Source organism: Lepidothrix coronata, unplaced genomic scaffold (genome assembly GCF_001604755.1).
Source record: "Lepidothrix coronata isolate B3197 unplaced genomic scaffold, Lepidothrix_coronata-1.0 Scaffold45, whole genome shotgun sequence".
In the NCBI taxonomy this organism is placed as follows: domain Eukaryota; kingdom Metazoa; phylum Chordata; class Aves; order Passeriformes; family Pipridae; genus Lepidothrix; species Lepidothrix coronata.
Genome location: NW_016690225.1, coordinates 5,703,031 through 5,720,539, shown reverse-complemented (window position 1 = coordinate 5,720,539; position 17,509 = coordinate 5,703,031). Strand labels below are relative to the sequence as shown.

At 37.3% G+C, this 17,509-nt stretch overlaps 1 protein-coding gene across 9 annotated transcripts in view; it reads left to right on the top strand.

Moving 5' to 3' along the window:
• Positions 1–17,509, top strand: part of LOC108497133 (dystonin-like) — a 216,625-nt gene that overhangs the window by 26,469 nt on the left and 172,647 nt on the right. For 8 of the 9 annotated variants that reach the window (XM_017814501.1, XM_017814500.1, XM_017814507.1 and 5 more), the window contains one exon: positions 394–486. In XM_017814501.1, the coding sequence (XP_017669990.1) occupies positions 394–486 (93 nt within the window). Of the gene's footprint in view, positions 1–393; positions 487–10,570; positions 11,088–17,509 lie in introns of those variants that run through there. The other variant, XM_017814502.1, reaches the window with a different exon arrangement.

Sequence of the window (17,509 nt, the reverse complement as noted above, 5' to 3'; positions counted from 1 at the left end):
GAAGACAGTGGTAACTTCCCAGGGCTTAGCACTGCCCTGGGACTAATACACCATCTACAGATCATTATATTCTTGTTATCTTTCCCTGCTTTGTCATACCTTCTCCTTTTGACAAGAACGGAGGAAAAGGGTATTTGGCATGGGGAGCAGATCTGCTGGCCTAGTGACAGCTGAGGATCTTCTCAGCTTGATGTGAGTGGGAGAGGGCAATTCCTAGCAGGCTGCTTACAGCCAGAATGCAATTCCTTTCTGCTTTTGAGAATTAAAAAAACCCCAACAGACTAGGCTCAGGAAGTGAGTAGTGCATCTTTTACAATCATGCCTGTGTAACACAGTATGTGTTTGTGGCATATTTATTTCAATTTTGTCTGTATTTTCTTTCTACGATGGCAGGTGAAACTGGTTAACATCAGAAATGATGATATAACAGATGGGAATCCCAAATTGACTTTGGGGTTGATATGGACCATAATTTTGCACTTTCAGGTAAGCCTAGTTTTGCTTGACAGTATGTTTTTGGTCATATTCTTGCATACAGTTACGATGAACGCATCCGCTTAGACAGGACTCCATAGATTATGTCTCTTCTTTAATGTATATTTGAAGGTTTTGATGATGTATCTTATTTTATAATGTAAACTGAACCTCAAGATGTTTGCTAATTGCCTGTTTGTGAAGTGAGAGAAAAATAGCTTTGGTTTTGAACATCATTAAAGACAATAGTTGATGTATTCCTTCCAGCTTTTGGACAAACGGGTCTTGTTTTATTCCATAGACTTTTTTTGATGTGTATTAAAATCTATTAAAAAGTTTTAAATACTTGTTTTTCTTCAGGATCTGAATTTCTCTGATATGAGTATTTTAGCAAGCAGTGCTTTCAACCTCTTAGAGCAATTCGTAACACGTCAGCATTTGTTTCTAGCCCCAGTGATGGTAGTGCAGGTCACACTAGGTGGCACTCTGGTTGTTGTACACTGGTGGGATTGTGTACAGTATAATGCAGCCTTACAGTGTGTGGTGTTAAATTCCTCCTCAAAATGAGGCTTTCATAATGGCCATGGCTGTGGATGATGTAATTCAGATGACAGATAATTCCCATTTAGTGACTGCAGCATTGTTAGCGATAAACTCCCTGCACTGTTGGCATTTTAAAAGATCAGATATTTACACAATCACACAGAAAAAGCATGGTTCGCTTAAGAATGTTCCACACTGGATTTATGACTGAAAAAAATTTCTTAAAAAGAAAAACCCTAAAGGCTGTTAGGATCTAATGTGCCTTTCTGCAGATCCTAACGAGGAGCAGAAACATGAATAGGGACAGTGGGACCCTGGTTTAAACAGGGTGCACAGCTTAGCCAGTAGCAAAGACTGAGAGCTCCCCTAATTGTGTCAGTCTTTGCTTCCACATAGTTATATGGAGAGAAAAAAGACTGGGTTTAAATATATTTAAGTATGACATACAGAATTAGGCAGTGATTGAATTGTTGCTGTATTTTAAGAAATAAAGATTATTAGCAACTTCCTAATAGAAGCTGTTAGTGGATTTTAAGCCTTTACTTGATGTATATTTTATCTTTCTGAACCTGATTAATTGGTTTTTGCAGAATTGAAATTGTGTTTCTCTCACTAGCTGAAGCACAGGACATCTGGCAATATTTTGGGTGCTTATAAAAAGTAGTGAAAGTTAGAGCTACTACTTAGTTACAGTTGTAAAAATTAATGAAAAGGAAAAACATTTATATAAAAGAACTAGTTTAGGTGAGCTGGTGTAACAAGGATTTTCTCCTGTAAGGTATCCAGCTCCAAATGAAATACATTAAAACATTTAGATTGTACCTGAAACACACTTAGTTCACTATATCTTGACCACAATAATTGCCAATTAAATGTCTGCAAGTACAATTCAGATCTTACAGATCTATCAGAATAGACTATTTCAGTTGGAAGTGACATGCAATGCCTGACCAATTTAGGGCTGATTAAAAGTTAAAGTGTGTTGCTAAGGGTACTCTCCAAATACCTCTTAAATACTGACAGGCTTGGGGCACCAACCACCTCTCTAGGAAACCTGTTCTAGTGTCTGACCACCCTCTCAGTAAAGAAATGCTTCCTGATGTCCAGTCTAAGCCTCCCCTGGCACAGTTTTGGATCATTGCCAAGCCTCCTGTCACTAGATAACAGGGAGAAGGGCTCAGCACATCCCTCTCCACTCCTCAGGAAGCTGTAAAGCAATGAGGTTACTCCTCGGCCTCCCTTACTCCAAACTAGGCAAACCCAAAGTCCTCAGCCATTCCTTTTAGGACATACCTTCCAGCCCTTTCACCAGCTCTGTTGTTCTCCTCTGGACACATTCAGAGACATTCAAATCCTTTGTGGTGGGGCCCAGACCTGCACACAGTTCACAAGGTGAAGCTGCACCAATTCTGAGTGCAGTGGGATGATTGCCTCTCTTCTGCTGTGTTTGATGTACACCAGGAAGGGGTTTTCCCTCTTGGTGATCAGTTTTTTAACAAAATAATATCTTTAAAAAATTGTGAAAAAATAATTTTAAGAATGAGTAGTGGTTCTTGACTAAATATCAAACTTCATTAGTAAATATGAAATAACTGAAGAACAGAATTTTAACAAAAAATATTTTCTGTCTTTTTGCTGTTAATGGCTGCAGTGCCTACACTGAATGCAGAAGGGATTTGTAAAGTGAGGTAAGGGGCACCCTCTGCACTAGTCTGTGCCTGCGTGACATTTACTGCTATACCACTTCTTCTGAAGAATATGGTGATTTGGTGTCAGTCCCTGACACCTGTACATGGCCAATTCAGGTTCAGAATGTGAAGTTCAGAAGAATGTGCATACTTAACACCTCACGTATTTTTTTTATCTTCACTTAGATTTCAAATGAGGGAAAAATCTGAACAGAAAAGTCTAACAGCAGAGTCTTCACAAAGAGATAAAAGCTTCATTGTAATAACTGTGTATTGTTAATGTAGTGTGCATGGATTAATCCAAGTTATCGGGAAAGTTGTGATCAGATTCAGTTTGACATTAAGACACCTAAGTCCAGGTGCTTATGGGGAGCTACATTCTTATGCATTAAGTGTCTAAATTGTCCCTATAATCTGATAATCTGAACCTTGAATAATCTGAGATTTAGTCTATACGTTTAGTATAGCCTAGAGAGTGAGTCAACTAACTAGCTACTAGAGGTTCCTTCTGTTTGACTAAACATAAATGTCTCTGTCGTTGGAGATTTATGAGACAGCCATGCAAGTATGAGAACCATGACATAGGTCTTATGGGAAACCCACTCTCATCTGGGAAGAGACAAAACAGGCAGGATAAACTGCTTCTTAAATTGTGGTAAACATGTTTAGCAGTGGATTTGATGCCTGGAGGGCTAGGCAATATGCTGGGTGAGGTTGGTGGAGCACTTCAGATCACTTGAAGTAGATGCCTAGAGCACTTACGGAGCTCTTCAGTTGTCCAGCATAGGTGCTTAGTGTGTTCTGATGTGACACATCATATCCAGTACCATATGCAGTGGGAAGCAGGTTTCCATAGGTCTTGTGCTGTATATGCTATCCCCATGTAGATATCTTAGGTAGTTTTAAGTGTTACAAATGTTCTAGATGGTTAATTGGCTTTCTCCTTATGTCTCTGATTCAGGGTGTGAAACACTGCTGTTGAATTGGTTGATTGTACTAACAAGATCCCCAGGGCTTTTGATTTAGTTTCCTAAAAATAGATGGCATTTGAGTGATATCTGAGGTGTGCTAGACTATCCAGGATATGCATGAGGGGTTCTCTGATGAGACGCCAGACCTGTGAGAGAGCCATGCTCTTCCAGACCTGTAGCTGGAAGCCAACTGGGATATAGGAGGATATCTCAAAGAGTTTCAGAAGCCCATGTTGAGGAAACTAAATCCTGCCCCTAGTGGATAAAATGGTCTCTTCAAAACCTAGCTAGCATGTAAACATGAATATGTAGACACCTGTGCTGGGATGTCTTAATCTGAATTACCCCTTAAATTTTTTTTAGCATTTGCAAAGGTAATTAATTTCTCAGTGAGCGTAAGAAACTGTTTGCAGTGTGATGTTACTGGTTTTGTTGCACATCATTTATGTGTATTCTAATAACACTGCAATCTGGGAAGTAGTCAAGATGCCAGAGGGTTTTTTTGGCTGTTGTTTGTGGCTTATTGATTCTCTGAGTCATGGTCCTTATCTGGAGGATAATATTTCCTCAAAATAGAAAATCCTTCTGATTATTGGAATGAATTTAGGAATGATTTAGGGGAAAGACATGATGAACAAAAATAAAAGATAATACACATTTGAGGATTATGTTTCTCTTGCATCTGAATTATGTCTAAAGATAGTTATAGCTTTGTGACTTGGTACCCATAATTAGATAAATACAAATGGTTTTCTGAGTTACACCACTGACTTCTGCAGTTACACAAGTCCAGAAATTGTACATTCTTCTGTGTCCCAAGTAATTATGTAAAAGATACGGAAAAGATGGTGGTTTATTGAGTTGTGTTATAAAATAATTTGTCCTGTGGATATTGAAAAACCTCAAGACATGTATGCTGCTAGGATTTAGGCAAGCTTTCAAAGTATGCATTTAATATGCTTGTAATAATATGTGGGTTAGTTGAAATTCAGTTTCATAATGTAGTAAGTGTTGTAAGTTATTTTCCTGGCACTTGTAGAACATGCTAAATCAGATTACAGTATTTTGCATAATCATAAGCTATAAGTATAAATATCCAAATTAATACTCTAATGGACTCCTTCAACACCCAGTATATTTTCACTGATGACATTGGAGATGACCAACTATAGATGGAAGCAGCATTTGTCCTCAGTATTTAACCACAATTTTAGTAAGATTTAATTTTGGTAAAAATTGGTGATAATTTCTTTTCAAAACCACTGAAAGCATTGTTTAGTTTAACAAATGTTAAATATTTAGAATAATTTTCACCTGGTTGAAAAAAGCATGCCAAACTAATGTGAAACTTTTAACTTCTAGCCACCTAAAATTAGTCCTTTGTAAAGTAAGGCCTTAAAAAAAATTCAGAAGCTTTGAAGTCATGACTTAATAGACTTTTTCTATTTCAGTTTCATCATCATTTTCCAGCTCGGAAACTGCTGTGAAACACGTTTTTCCCCACTCTCTCTAGCTCCTTGCTGTCAGACCTCTTTGCAGGATGGTGCTTTTCAAGGCTCTGCTCAGTGATGTTTTTGTCCAGATGTTACAGTACCGTCCAGACCCCTCCAGCCAGATGAGTGCTTTCTTTCCCCAAGGCCTCCTTGGGGCACATGTAACCTCTTCACACTTCTCTTGCCAGCCAGAGAATCCTTTTTTTTTTTTTGCTGCTGACTCTCCATAAACCTTTGAGAAAAATTTATTCTTGATCAGTCTGCCCCCAAGCAGTCTATTCATTTGGTCCAGCATCAGCAGTTAAACTTTTACCAGTGTTGGGCAACAAGGTGAGAAGGGTAGATTTGCTTGCAGATGACTTGGCTGAGATAAAGAACAACTACCCAGCCCTTTCTCAAGTTGCTGATACCCCTTTCTGCAGATAGGTTTTCAGAGCCTGCGATGCAGGTAGTAGTTTTGCAGCACTCTTGCATTGGTCATGAAGGTTGTGGCCTTCATACAGAGTGGCCAGAGGAGGAGGCAGCTCAGCTGTGGTGGCCCATTCCAGTAAATGATGTGCAGATGACGGAGGAATAATGTGATATTCTGGGACCTGTACACCTTCCTCTGCTTCAGCAGCTCTGCTGTTAAATCCCACGTTAGGCGTCACCATTCAATGGACATGCTGCTTTCTTTCCTGAGGTGGCCATGTATAGTTGAGAGATCTGGGTCTGGCCTTCACTCACTGTTCTCCTGGCAACCATTTCTGCTAGCCATAGATGGCCGGTGGCAGCTGACTCTAAATCTTGCCCTGCCTGAGCTCTGTGCCCTGCAGACCAAGGATTGAAGTTTAGTCTGCCTTTGCTTTAAAATAACTAGAACAGTTCAAGATTTGATCTTCTCAAAGATTTAAAGGTGGAGCTATGTGGCCAGTTGTCCAGTCTATGACTATAAGTCGTTGTAGGATAAAGCGTATTCTACCTGGGAGCTGCAATTACCCATCATTAGCCATTGCGGAAGCATTCCCCACATTTCAGCATTTGGTAGAGTATACTCTCATGGTATTTTATTTCTCAACTGAACTCCTAGTTGTCTCTTCTGGAATTCTTCAGCAATTTATTAAAAATACCCAAACGTGCTAACCCTCAAGTAAGAAAACGAGTTCTTGGAATTTCTGAGGCTCATCTGAAACACGGCAAGGGTGAGAAGCATTAAGAGTCCTTAATGCCATAAAACTGCCAAGGATCAAATTCCTCTTTTTGTAAGCCATCTCACTGGATATAAAAGCTCTCCTGTTGATGGTTCGGCTGAAAGCTGAAGAGCTCTTTCAGAGTTTGAGGAATGGTTGCCAGTACAGCTCAAACAGCTCCAATTATAATTGTTCGTGCTGGCAAGCCTTTATTTTTTCCCTTGTTCTCTATCTTGTGTACTTTAATTTTCACTTTCTCTTTGGCTTCTGTTTATCTCTCTGTCATTCTGCATGTGACCTTAGGGCTGTGCAACAAAATGCTTGCTGGTTATCTGGTATGCTGCTTTAGTACCATGAAATGATATGCCCCATTTATGCTAAATGCTCCATTGCTTTTGCTGTGTTGCATAAACACACAAAAAAAGAGGGTAAAGGGATCTTAGATACAAAGCTACCTGAAATGTGTTCCTAGGAAGCTTTTGGTAAAAGATACCTGGCATGATTTGATTGACAAAGTGGTATAACTTCTCCTTTGCAATAATTGCTAACTATTTGAGACCAATGGTAAAGTATAAATTAGCAGTGTACAAAGGATGAATGGTCTCATCATTTTGCAGACTAACAAATACAGATATTCAACAACATTGCCACTATAATGGGTAATGCACCTGTCCTATGTTAAGAACATAATGCATCTCCCAGTCACAGATGTGCTTGACAAATTACAAATATCTATGGTTAAATGCAAACCCATACAAATCAGCGTGAGCTATTTCATGTCTCAGTGTTAATCTTTTGTTTGCCATGTCTTAATCTTAACCTCTTGTTTGTGATTAAGCAGTCTCTAAGGTCAAATTGCAGACAAGTATTGGTCTAATCCCTTATTCATGTTATACTTCTTAGGGGGTTTTGTGCCAGAAAAAGTTTTTCGCTAATCTCCCCATAAAACTTTGCAGCATTGGTGGGTATAAGTTTGTATCTTTGGGGATTTTGTTTAAAAAAAAAAAGGAAAAAAAAGAAAGAAACAGAACAATCCGTGGTAGTATTTTTAACAGCTTTGATCATCTGGATCTCTGGCTTAAACTAGTGCTGAGCTTCTATTCAGTTCTAGTCAGGTGTCTAAGACAAAGCCTTTGGTGTGGTCTTCGCTATGTTGTGATGGTTCTCATAGGCTTCAGTGATAGTGTCTTTTGATGCTTTAAAATATCATCTGTCTATGCTCTAGCAGACAGGTTTTAGAAGAAATTTCAATTTCCCTCTTCTGAGTCTGCAGTGTAATCATGTTACCTCTGTCTCTTTCTTTTGGATATATTGCTTTATAGAATTTCTGTTAGCTGAAAGTGGTCATTTTGTCTTTAGTTACTCACACTTTCATTTATCATCATCTTCCCTTAACATGGAAATTTATTTTGCTTAGGGTTTTTATATAAAAAACTCACAACTGATAAAAATGTAATTTATCAGTTCTGTTGTCCTTGATCTGTTCAAGAGCACTTTGGTTCAAGTTACTTAAAAAGTTAAAGTGACTATAAAGGTACTATTTGGTTAATGGGTAAAAAAAAGGAATAGCAGAAAGAATTGTTAATAGAGAGATGATAGCCTTCTCTGGAACAGCTGGTAAGTATTGTTAAAATGATTATTAAGTCTCAAAAATACATATTTCTTACCTATTTCTAGGAGGATCAAAAGGCACAAATACTACTAATCATCTGTAGAGGTATACTTGGAATGGATTTATTCCTAGCTAATGTTTAGAAATGGTTAAATTCTAAGACTATTGTAGTTATACCGGCTATGACCTGTAATGCAGAAGTAAGGCAGGATTGTTGGGAGCACTGGTCTTATAACTAGTGTTTCAGAACTGATTCTTTTATTTTTGCTGTCTCATATTTTTTAAAATTCTACTTCAGAATCACCTGATTTTTTGAAAAATTTAATTACCTACTCTTAAGGAAAAGTGTTCAAAATTTAAGGTTTTGAACCTTAAAAAAGGATATGCAAGATCAGGGACTTTCTAAATTACTGATTGCATTACAAAATGCGATAATCAGCTGTAAAATAAAAATATATGTTTCTTCTGACCTATCTTGAATTAGATTTGATTTGAATTTTTTTACAACAGTGTGCCACTGAATCTACAGGACTTTGGACATAACAGAGAGTGCTTTAGGAACGTTTTCTCTTTGAAAGAAGGTGGTATAATGCTGACTGTTAAGCAGATGTAAGCAGTTTAAAGGAAATACATATTACGTCACACTTCATTAAAGCTCAGTTAAATAGTCTAATATAGAAGCCTCGGTGCTCATGTGTATTAATTTAAATATATACTTGCTTTGGAAATTTAAATTTTGAAGTATTTTTAAGCAAGTTCTTAACCCCTGTGAAGTTTGTGGAGGGTGAACACTGGCAATGTACTTGTGGTAGGTTGTTTAGATACATTTTCAATAAGACAGCATGAGGACTTGCAGTCAGTCACTCAAATGCTGGACACTTGTCTTTAACATTTTGCATAATTTTTGCTTTACCTAGATAGTATTTTTTTAATATATTTTAATATTATTATGCTATGATCTCTTTAACCATATCTTATTGTTATTAGACATCTTGTTGTTAAAACAGAAACTATATTTGTGTGAAATGAAATTAGCCTTGGCCTGTTGCACTACAAAGTCCTGAATAACCTTTACCGATGAGAGAGAAGAAACAGAAGTATATATTTATGTGTAAAAGCCATTTGTTTGTACAAACACAGTGATGTAGTTCACAAAGATTTTTTTTTTTAATGTATTTTTCTATTAATTAAGGGTGGCCACATCAGGACCCGACTCAGGCTCATGTGGAAGTGTGCTTCAAATCAATGAGTCCTCTGGCCTTAGCTGAAAGTCACTTTTCCAAAATAATTTTTCTAAGCTAACTAGAATACAGCTTTTTCTTTTTCAGTAAAGGGAGTAAATATCGTAAGTGCATCTGTATATTGAGCATGCTACAAATACAAATTGAGGTAATGAAAGAGTCATAGCATAATGTTTACTTTGAAAAGAAACATGTTAGCATTGTGCTTGTACATAACTGCCCATCTGTCACTGTATTCTGTAGTGTTACAGTACAAAATTTTCTAAGCACTACTGTCAAATTTTACCTCAGTGCCCTGAGAGTAGGCAACAGTGAGCAACTGTATTCTTGGAAATTCTTTGGAGACACATCCTGGTTCTTTGCTGTATTATTCATTCTAGATCCTGTTAGTAAAATGTGTTAGTAAAACTTCAGTGGAACCCCTGGGGATAAAATCTCTGGGTTTCGTTATTGCAATTCCTTTCCAAATAAGCCTGGGAAACTCAATGGTAACACCTGATAATGCCTGGCAAGTCACTTGGCAGTTCTTTCTCAGCATGAGAAATCATACACATCTGCCCTTGTTGATGTGTGCTGGTTTTAGTAGATTTCACATACCCATAACAAAAAGCAGAAGCTTAAAAAGATTTTTTCCAAACAAAGTATGCTGGAGATTAGACTTGCTTGCATTTTCAAAGTGTGTATTTCTACCTAGTTTTAGGCATAGGTGCTTCTTGGCTGTTACATTCAGAGCTACATAGAAATGCCTTACAAGAGCATGGGAGAAGGATAAAGCTCCATTTTTATAAACAGTAATCTTGAGGTCAGTTTTATAGATAAATGAGCTTTTATGATTTGTTTCACCTTTATCTGCCAGAAGGTTTAACTGTTTCAAAGTTTCAGCCCTGGTACACAGCATCACTGCCCTGAGCAAGCTGTTGTGCTTGTATGATAGCAGTGAAGCAGCAGGTTATTTATAGCTGACAAATCAGTGAAAAATCACATCAGCTGCTATGAAAACTCCACATACAAATAAAAATTTGACCTCCAGCAAGCTGTCAGAGCAATTTCTGATCCTTCGGTTTAATCTTCCCATTTGTGAATCGTTGGATATGCAATAAAAACATATGAAGTGCAAAACAAATCTGCTACCTAAATCCCTGCTATTTACTGTGCTGCTTGCTTTTGGATTTGGAGTGTAGCTAATAGTTTCAAAGGTTGCTACATATTTTTCTACTTTATCTTGCTTAAGTTGCTAAGTGAAATGAGAAGTTAAAAGGCATGTGAGAAATTTCTATTGCTCATAAATGCTATGTCATGTCTGTGAAAAGCAATCAGCATTACAGCCCAACGCTGAAGCAGTGATGTTTATTTAAGAGGATTGGTGGCCAGAAATAAGCCACAGTGTCTAATCAGACACAGGCCCTGCCTGGGCACCGTGCCACAGAGTTTATTGCGTGTGCATTTCTCATAAGCAAAATGGCTACGTACTGAGGCGGATGGATGTGAAGTCTGGAAGAAATTACAGTGTCAACAGCAGTTCTTAACTTTCTGAGGAGGATTTAAGTGTGTATATATATATATACTGAAATGAATGAGACTGTGCGGCTGTGAGTTACAGGAAGCCAAATGGGGAATGTCTGTGGATGTGTGAGGGCTGAAAAGGAAGAACAGTGTTTAGATCCTGCCAAAGCTCCCTTAAGTCCAGATAAACATTCTCCTGGAAGAAAATATTTCAGAAGAAAAAGGAGAAAGAAATCAACAGAGGAGGGATCAAGTTCAGTGTACGTTAAAGAAAATGAAGAAAAACGACAGTATGAAGTGGAGATTTCAGCAAACATTGAGATTCACCCGAAGGGTGCGGGATTGGCTGATTCCTTCCCCGGGAGAGTGACAGTGGCTGGTAATGCTCTGCCTGTGAGTACAGACCTTTCAGTTGATATTGTTAAAGCAAAAGTTTTACTAGGTGAAGCAAAGAGTGATTCTCTTTGTGGGGAGAGCTTTTGTGGTGATAATCAGAGGCTCACCAAGTATGATGAAACAGAGTCATGGTTAAAGAAACAAGACAAGAGGAATTCAGAGAAACACTGTATAGGGAAAAGGAAATACTCAGAGGATGGCAACAGGACAGAATTAGTATTCCTGAAGAAATCTAGTGGTCTTTGTTATGGAAAAGCAACTACCTTGGATTCTGCTATCCACACTTTAGGCAGACAACATGAAGAAGCTGAGTTAAACATAACTTCTTGCAGGATCACTGAAGATATTTCAGAAAGCAGTAAGTCTGCAAAGTTGCATCACTTTCTTTCCAAAAGCAAAAGTGATACACTACTTGAACAAAAGAGATTTTATCCTGATGCTGTGCCTTCCCAACTGACAAAAGAAAAGGCATTATTTAGCACTCCGCCAAACAGGAGCAAGGTAAATATTTTGGCACAGTACATTATCTTTGAAAGTTAGCTCAGAATAAGATTTTGAACAATATTTTTTCTATTACAAAAATACCTTCACTTTGCTGTGTATAAACCTTTTACCCATGCTATGATACTACAGCTAGTTGTAGGACAGAACATATCACCTGACCTTTTTCAAAGGCTAATTAATAGCTGTACTTTAGGAGCATTGATATATTCTTGTTCTGTTTTTCTCTATATAGTTTTATCTGTTTTCTAATTTAGGAAAGAGATTTTCATGTTAAAATGTTGCTAGAAGGTGGAGTGCATTTTAGAGAGTTCTTATTCAGTATCTGCAGTAAATTTTCTTACCAACTCTTGGTGGTCTTGTATCAAGGAAAGGCGTATTTCTAATTCTTTTTAGTTCTGACCAGTAGAAATGGAAGAATGATAGAACTACATAGACAGCCTCAAATAGAACAAGTGAACATCAATCATGTTAATAATTCTCTACACTGCTTTTAAAAGATCTTTCCTCCCAAACTGTCTAGATGACCTATTAATATTAATTATTGAAATTCCATATTCCTCTAAGGGTAGGATTATTTTAATTTTACAATAAAAGAAACCAAAACATGATCTTAGTTGCAGAATACCTGAAGGAAAGCAAATTTTTGGTATCCATGCTTACCAATTCCATCCATATATCAGAGCAACTGAAATCTGTATGTGTGGGTCAAATGCCAATAGCAGGATGTGGTCCTAAACTGAATCCCCTTTCTCAAAAGAGACGCCTGAGCTTTGACTTGAGTGAACAGAGGGAAGGGGCATATGCCAAAGGCATTATTTCTGGCAAAGATCTAACTAAACTTCTGTTGCTTCTATAATTTCCTTTTGTAACAGAAATCAAACAATACTTCATCTGAGCTTAGTTTTTAAACATAGATAACACACCCAATTACAACACACAGTACACACTAGTACAAATAGCCTCCTAATACACATGGAGATCTTTGCCCTCCTAATCTTAGCTGGAATTCAGGAGGGGCTTAGGAATGTTCTTTGATTTGAACAAAACGTCATTGCTGAGTAAGAGAGTATGAGGCCTTGTCTGTTCAGCCAAACATGGCTGTGTTTTCCTGTGTAATGAGAGTAATACAGTTTCTAATACTGCTGCAGTTATTACTCCAACCAAGTGTATAACTCTTGTTACCACAGAGGAAGGGGAGAGAAAAAAAGATTTCTGTTGAGCACCTACATCAACACTGATGTTGAGAAAACACTGCATAATGATATGAATATGAAAAGTACTGACACATGAGGCTAAATGCCTCAGTTACTGAAATGTCTGCTTTCAGTTCAGTTCCTTTCTCAACCCAAGATTCTCAGTGTAAGTAATTTTAAGAGCACCGAGGTTTGACCTGTAAAGAAATACAGGAAAAACTAGATTACAGACTTTAATTACTTTACAAAGTCATGATCACTTTCTTTCTGATTGCTTTTGAGAACTAACCAAGCATTTTAATGTCTTACGTTTCTGTCTTTTATATACTGAGTAAAACTGTTATTTATGCAAATCCACAAAGTTCCTGTTAACAACCAGCCTGAGCTGATACACAAGGTTTGCAGTTACCAATCTCAATTTTTCTTATTTTCTTTGCCATAATTACAGAGATCAGTAGCCTTCCCTCACCTTGTCAATTTATCTATGCCTGTAATCTAGTCTTAGCTTACACAGTGCCTGAGACAATGGAAAGCATGTTGGCTTTTCAAACAGAGGCCATAGGAAACTCATTGGTCCAGCCGGATGATTTGCACTGCCACAGAGATATGATGTTTTACTCTCTGAAACAGCATAGTCCCCTGTACTGAAACATTCTTTGAGTTTCTTTCTGTGACATGGTTTCTTATTCATGTAAAAAAAAGTGATTTTATGTTCAAATATATGCTATTGCATTATCTCTGTTTTCCTGTTTGCAAAACAGCTTAAGAGGGGTGTTCTGAAGCATTGCTTCTGACTGTTCACTAATAGCTTTGAGAAAAGTTTCTTACTCTCTGCTGAGGCCTAATTTTTACAGCCCTTGTTCCTAATACAGGATGGTGAATTCCTCAAGGAAGATGTGCTCTGGTACTGTTCTAACTCAGGCCTGTAGTAGAGCAGATGGCAGTTAAGGTCAAGAAGTTGTGAATGAAGACTGAAACAGGCTTGCTGCAACAGCTCCCCTTCTCAGTGATGTTTTAGCACAGTGCAGGTAGAGAAAATCAAGGCTGTAGTTTCAACTTCTCTACAGAGGATACTGCCGTTGTGATGTTTGCTATCTCATGTGTTGAAACAAGCCATGGCTTTCATTCAGTATCAGCAAAAGATAGGTACCATCTCGTGTTACCACCAGTTTTTGGTGGCTGTCAGCTTCTGTTGAATTTGACTTAGTGTATCATATTATCTATCAGTATAATTGTTTTTCCAAGATAATTTGTGGAAGTTTCAGTTCTGATTTATGGATGTAATTTTTTTTTTTAGAAAAAAAATCTAATATGTAAACAGAATCATTCATCTACTTCCAGTATTTAACTGTTGTCTTGGCAGCAAGTTCCTCAGTTGTTTCGTTGCCATGCGTCTACATAGGGTTTGATGCAGTGTTTTTCTTACTTCATCTACAAGACTAATAATAATCTGCAAGAAGAAAAAAACCCAAGCACATGTATTAGAGTCATGTAAAAGGCAATATACTTGCGTTTAAGTTAAAAAACTTAGATTATTTGTGATCAGCATATTCAGTGGAATACTTCTGGCTAAGTAGCCCTCTGTTTATTGTTGCAGTTGTCATTGCAAATAGTTGTAAGATAACGAGATACCTTCCGACTATGTCCACCATCATATGATCATGTCTTATTTATTCATGTAGAACAGTCAAATGAGAGAGAAATGCCAGTTGGTCTTCTGGAATGTGATTTGCAGGGCAAAGGTGCAAAAGTCAGGAGTTTTGCTTTATTGGCACAATATTGTTTACTTCCTTGTAATACTCAAAAGAAACAGGTGTAATCCGCCTTAAATGCTCATGAATGAAGGAGATCTGTAATCATTGATGGAACTAAAAAACTAGGGCTGGAAAGACTCTGGACAGCTCATCTAGGTGATCCCCGTACCCAAAGGCAAGATAACTTAATGAAAACCATTCTTGACTGACACTTGTTCTTCTGTGTCTGCCTTATTGGTGGTTTCACATATTCTCTGAGTGATTTTTCTATTGCTTATCTGTCTTTTCTATTGAAAAGTGGTTTTAGCAGAAGCTTCTCATGCTTATTATCATTACTTTTTTCCCTATTCCTAGAAGAGTTGATTTATTTTCTTTATTTTCTGCAACAGCATTTTTCATATTTGAAGACTGTATCACATCTCCCCTTGGTTTTCCCTGCTTTAGACTAAATAAACATAATTTTTCAGTGTTCCTAACAGGTCACATATTTTTAGATCTTTGTCATTCTTATTTTCTCTTCCTATCTGCTTCAACTCATCTGGTATTTTTTGAAGAGTTTTGCTCAAAGCTGGACTCTGCATTTCTCTGTGTTCTTCAGATTTTTCTGGTTTAGGCTAGGTGACATCTGAGTACATGTATACATCGTACATCTCTATCCCATTATATATTTTTGTGCAGTGAAGTACATTAAGTCAAGTTTAGACTTGTTTCAAAACATATGGGATAAGATGAAATCAGAGGAAAGACATCTTACTATCTATATGAGTTTTGGTCGTCTTCTGTTTGCAGTGTAAAAATGAATCACAGAAATCCAGCACCACTGCTGATTTCTTTCGGAAAGTCTTCTCCACCTTGCTCTTTGGGCTCAACTATATCACTGAAATCAATGGAAGGAAAGAGCTTGAGGCTTTTTGATGTATGGATTTTGCATACTGTATGATGAAAAGAGAACTGACAGGCTGAGAAAAAGTATGTGCCATAGCAGAAGTGAACGAGTTCTCCCAGTGACAAGCAAGAGAGTATTTAGTGCCAATTAAGACTTTGATCCTGAAATAGAAGGGATGTGCAGAGAATTACCTCTATCGCTTTCTCTTGCATAACTTTTAATTCACAAGCTTTGAGATAATTTGGAGAACTGGATCTCTAGCAAACAATTGTTAAAACTCACGCAAACTCAGTAATTTGTTCCATGTTTAATGAACAAACTGTTACTCCGTAACAGTTTACAGTGAGTAAATGATAGGCTTGTGAGATATGAAAGGTTCATGCAAACTTTGTTTGGAAGGACAAAATTTGACTAGTAGAAGATTTGATTGCCCATTAACTTATTTTCTGTTCTAGTATTCATAATTTAATAGTCCTGTTTTTCTGCTATGGAAAATGATATTAGAAATATTGATGTTAATGCACAGTTGTGAATGAGTATCTATACTATCCTTATGGGGCTATCAAAGGAAAGATGTGCACACTCTCTCCCTCTCTCTGACACCTTATTTTGTGGTGGTAGAATTTTACTTGTTAAGTAGTTTCAAGTTATTAGGGCATCTTGCAAAGTAGAGCTTATATTTGTAAGTGTAATAAGATATAGGCCTTTGACTCACCATTTCCCTCAGTGTATTTTTATACTTTTAAAGAATATTAATTTCGTGTTTTGAAAGTCTCAAATGTTAGCCTTGGAATCTGAAATACTTTATTTAGAGAACATAAATGCTCAGGCTGTTTCAGGTCTCAGGCTGATGTTAGTGTCCCTTAACCTGTAGTGAAATGGGCTACCTCCATGAGTGAAAAGCAGTTTCAGTTTTTAAACCCAGTCTAGTTTATTCCTTTTTCTTCAAATGGCTAACCAGGGTAGTGAATGGTGCTTGGAAGGTTTTGGATCAAAAACGTGTTGATCTTCGTTTAAGGAGCTAAATTAAAGTTTTAGCCATCCGAAATTTCAACGGTGAGCTTGCCTAGTGGTCATGTTCAGAGTAAGAAATGTTCTCTTTGTGTTTGTGTATGTAAGAACAGATACAAGTACGACCTTCAGAAGTTGCCTTGATGTTTGAAATTACTTGTTTCCAGAGGAATCTAATGTGCACTCAAACATGCTGTGTTAGCGCTCTGTGCAGTCTGAAATGTACATAGCCATCCCTGGTCAATTAACCGTGAAGGAGACTGAGCGTTTGAACTTAGCAGTAAGGAATGGCCATTAGCAAATTATGTTGTTAGCCTGCTCATGCTACAGTATATTAAAAAATCTGATAATTAAGGATTATACACAGAAGACTCTGAAAATGACAGGGAAAAAATATAGGGTTTGGGGATTTTTTTTTTTTTTTTTGCTAGACATCTGGCACTTCCAGATGACATCATCTCTTTCAGAAGCGTTGTCCGGATAAGCGGTAAATGGTTGACTTGGTTTATATTGTGGTCTGATTGTTCTGTGATGAATAGAAACTAAAGCTACTGAAACAACACTTGGTTTGCTTTCTTGCTTTGAAATACCAAACAGTAAAACTAACCCACAGAAAAAAGGTCTTACACTACAGATAAGTTCCCTGCATTTTTACAAGAAAATTTTCAGAGTGATTTTAAGTTGATCTTCTGCCACATTGGATTATCTGTTGTCTTCACATACACAGCTCATCCCATCTGTATTTTTTGCAATTTCATGTAGTACTCTGCAGGATTTTGATATCTAGAAACTTAAAAACAATCACAACTGCATGTGTTCTCTTCTGTGTTTTGAACAAAAAAAGGTGATGTTTTCCTTTCTTCTTTCTTAAAAACCTGCAGTGTTGAAACTGGAGACAATAGGATGCAAAAAATGCTCTCAAATCTTCTGAGGTTATTTATGTGCTAGTTGAACAGTTAAAACTGTTTTGCTTTCTAGCATTGGTGCCTGTATTTTTCCCTTACCTACATATCTGAAGAACTGCATTCACAACTTGTGATTTGTGGATGCTTGAATAGAAAATAATGTAAA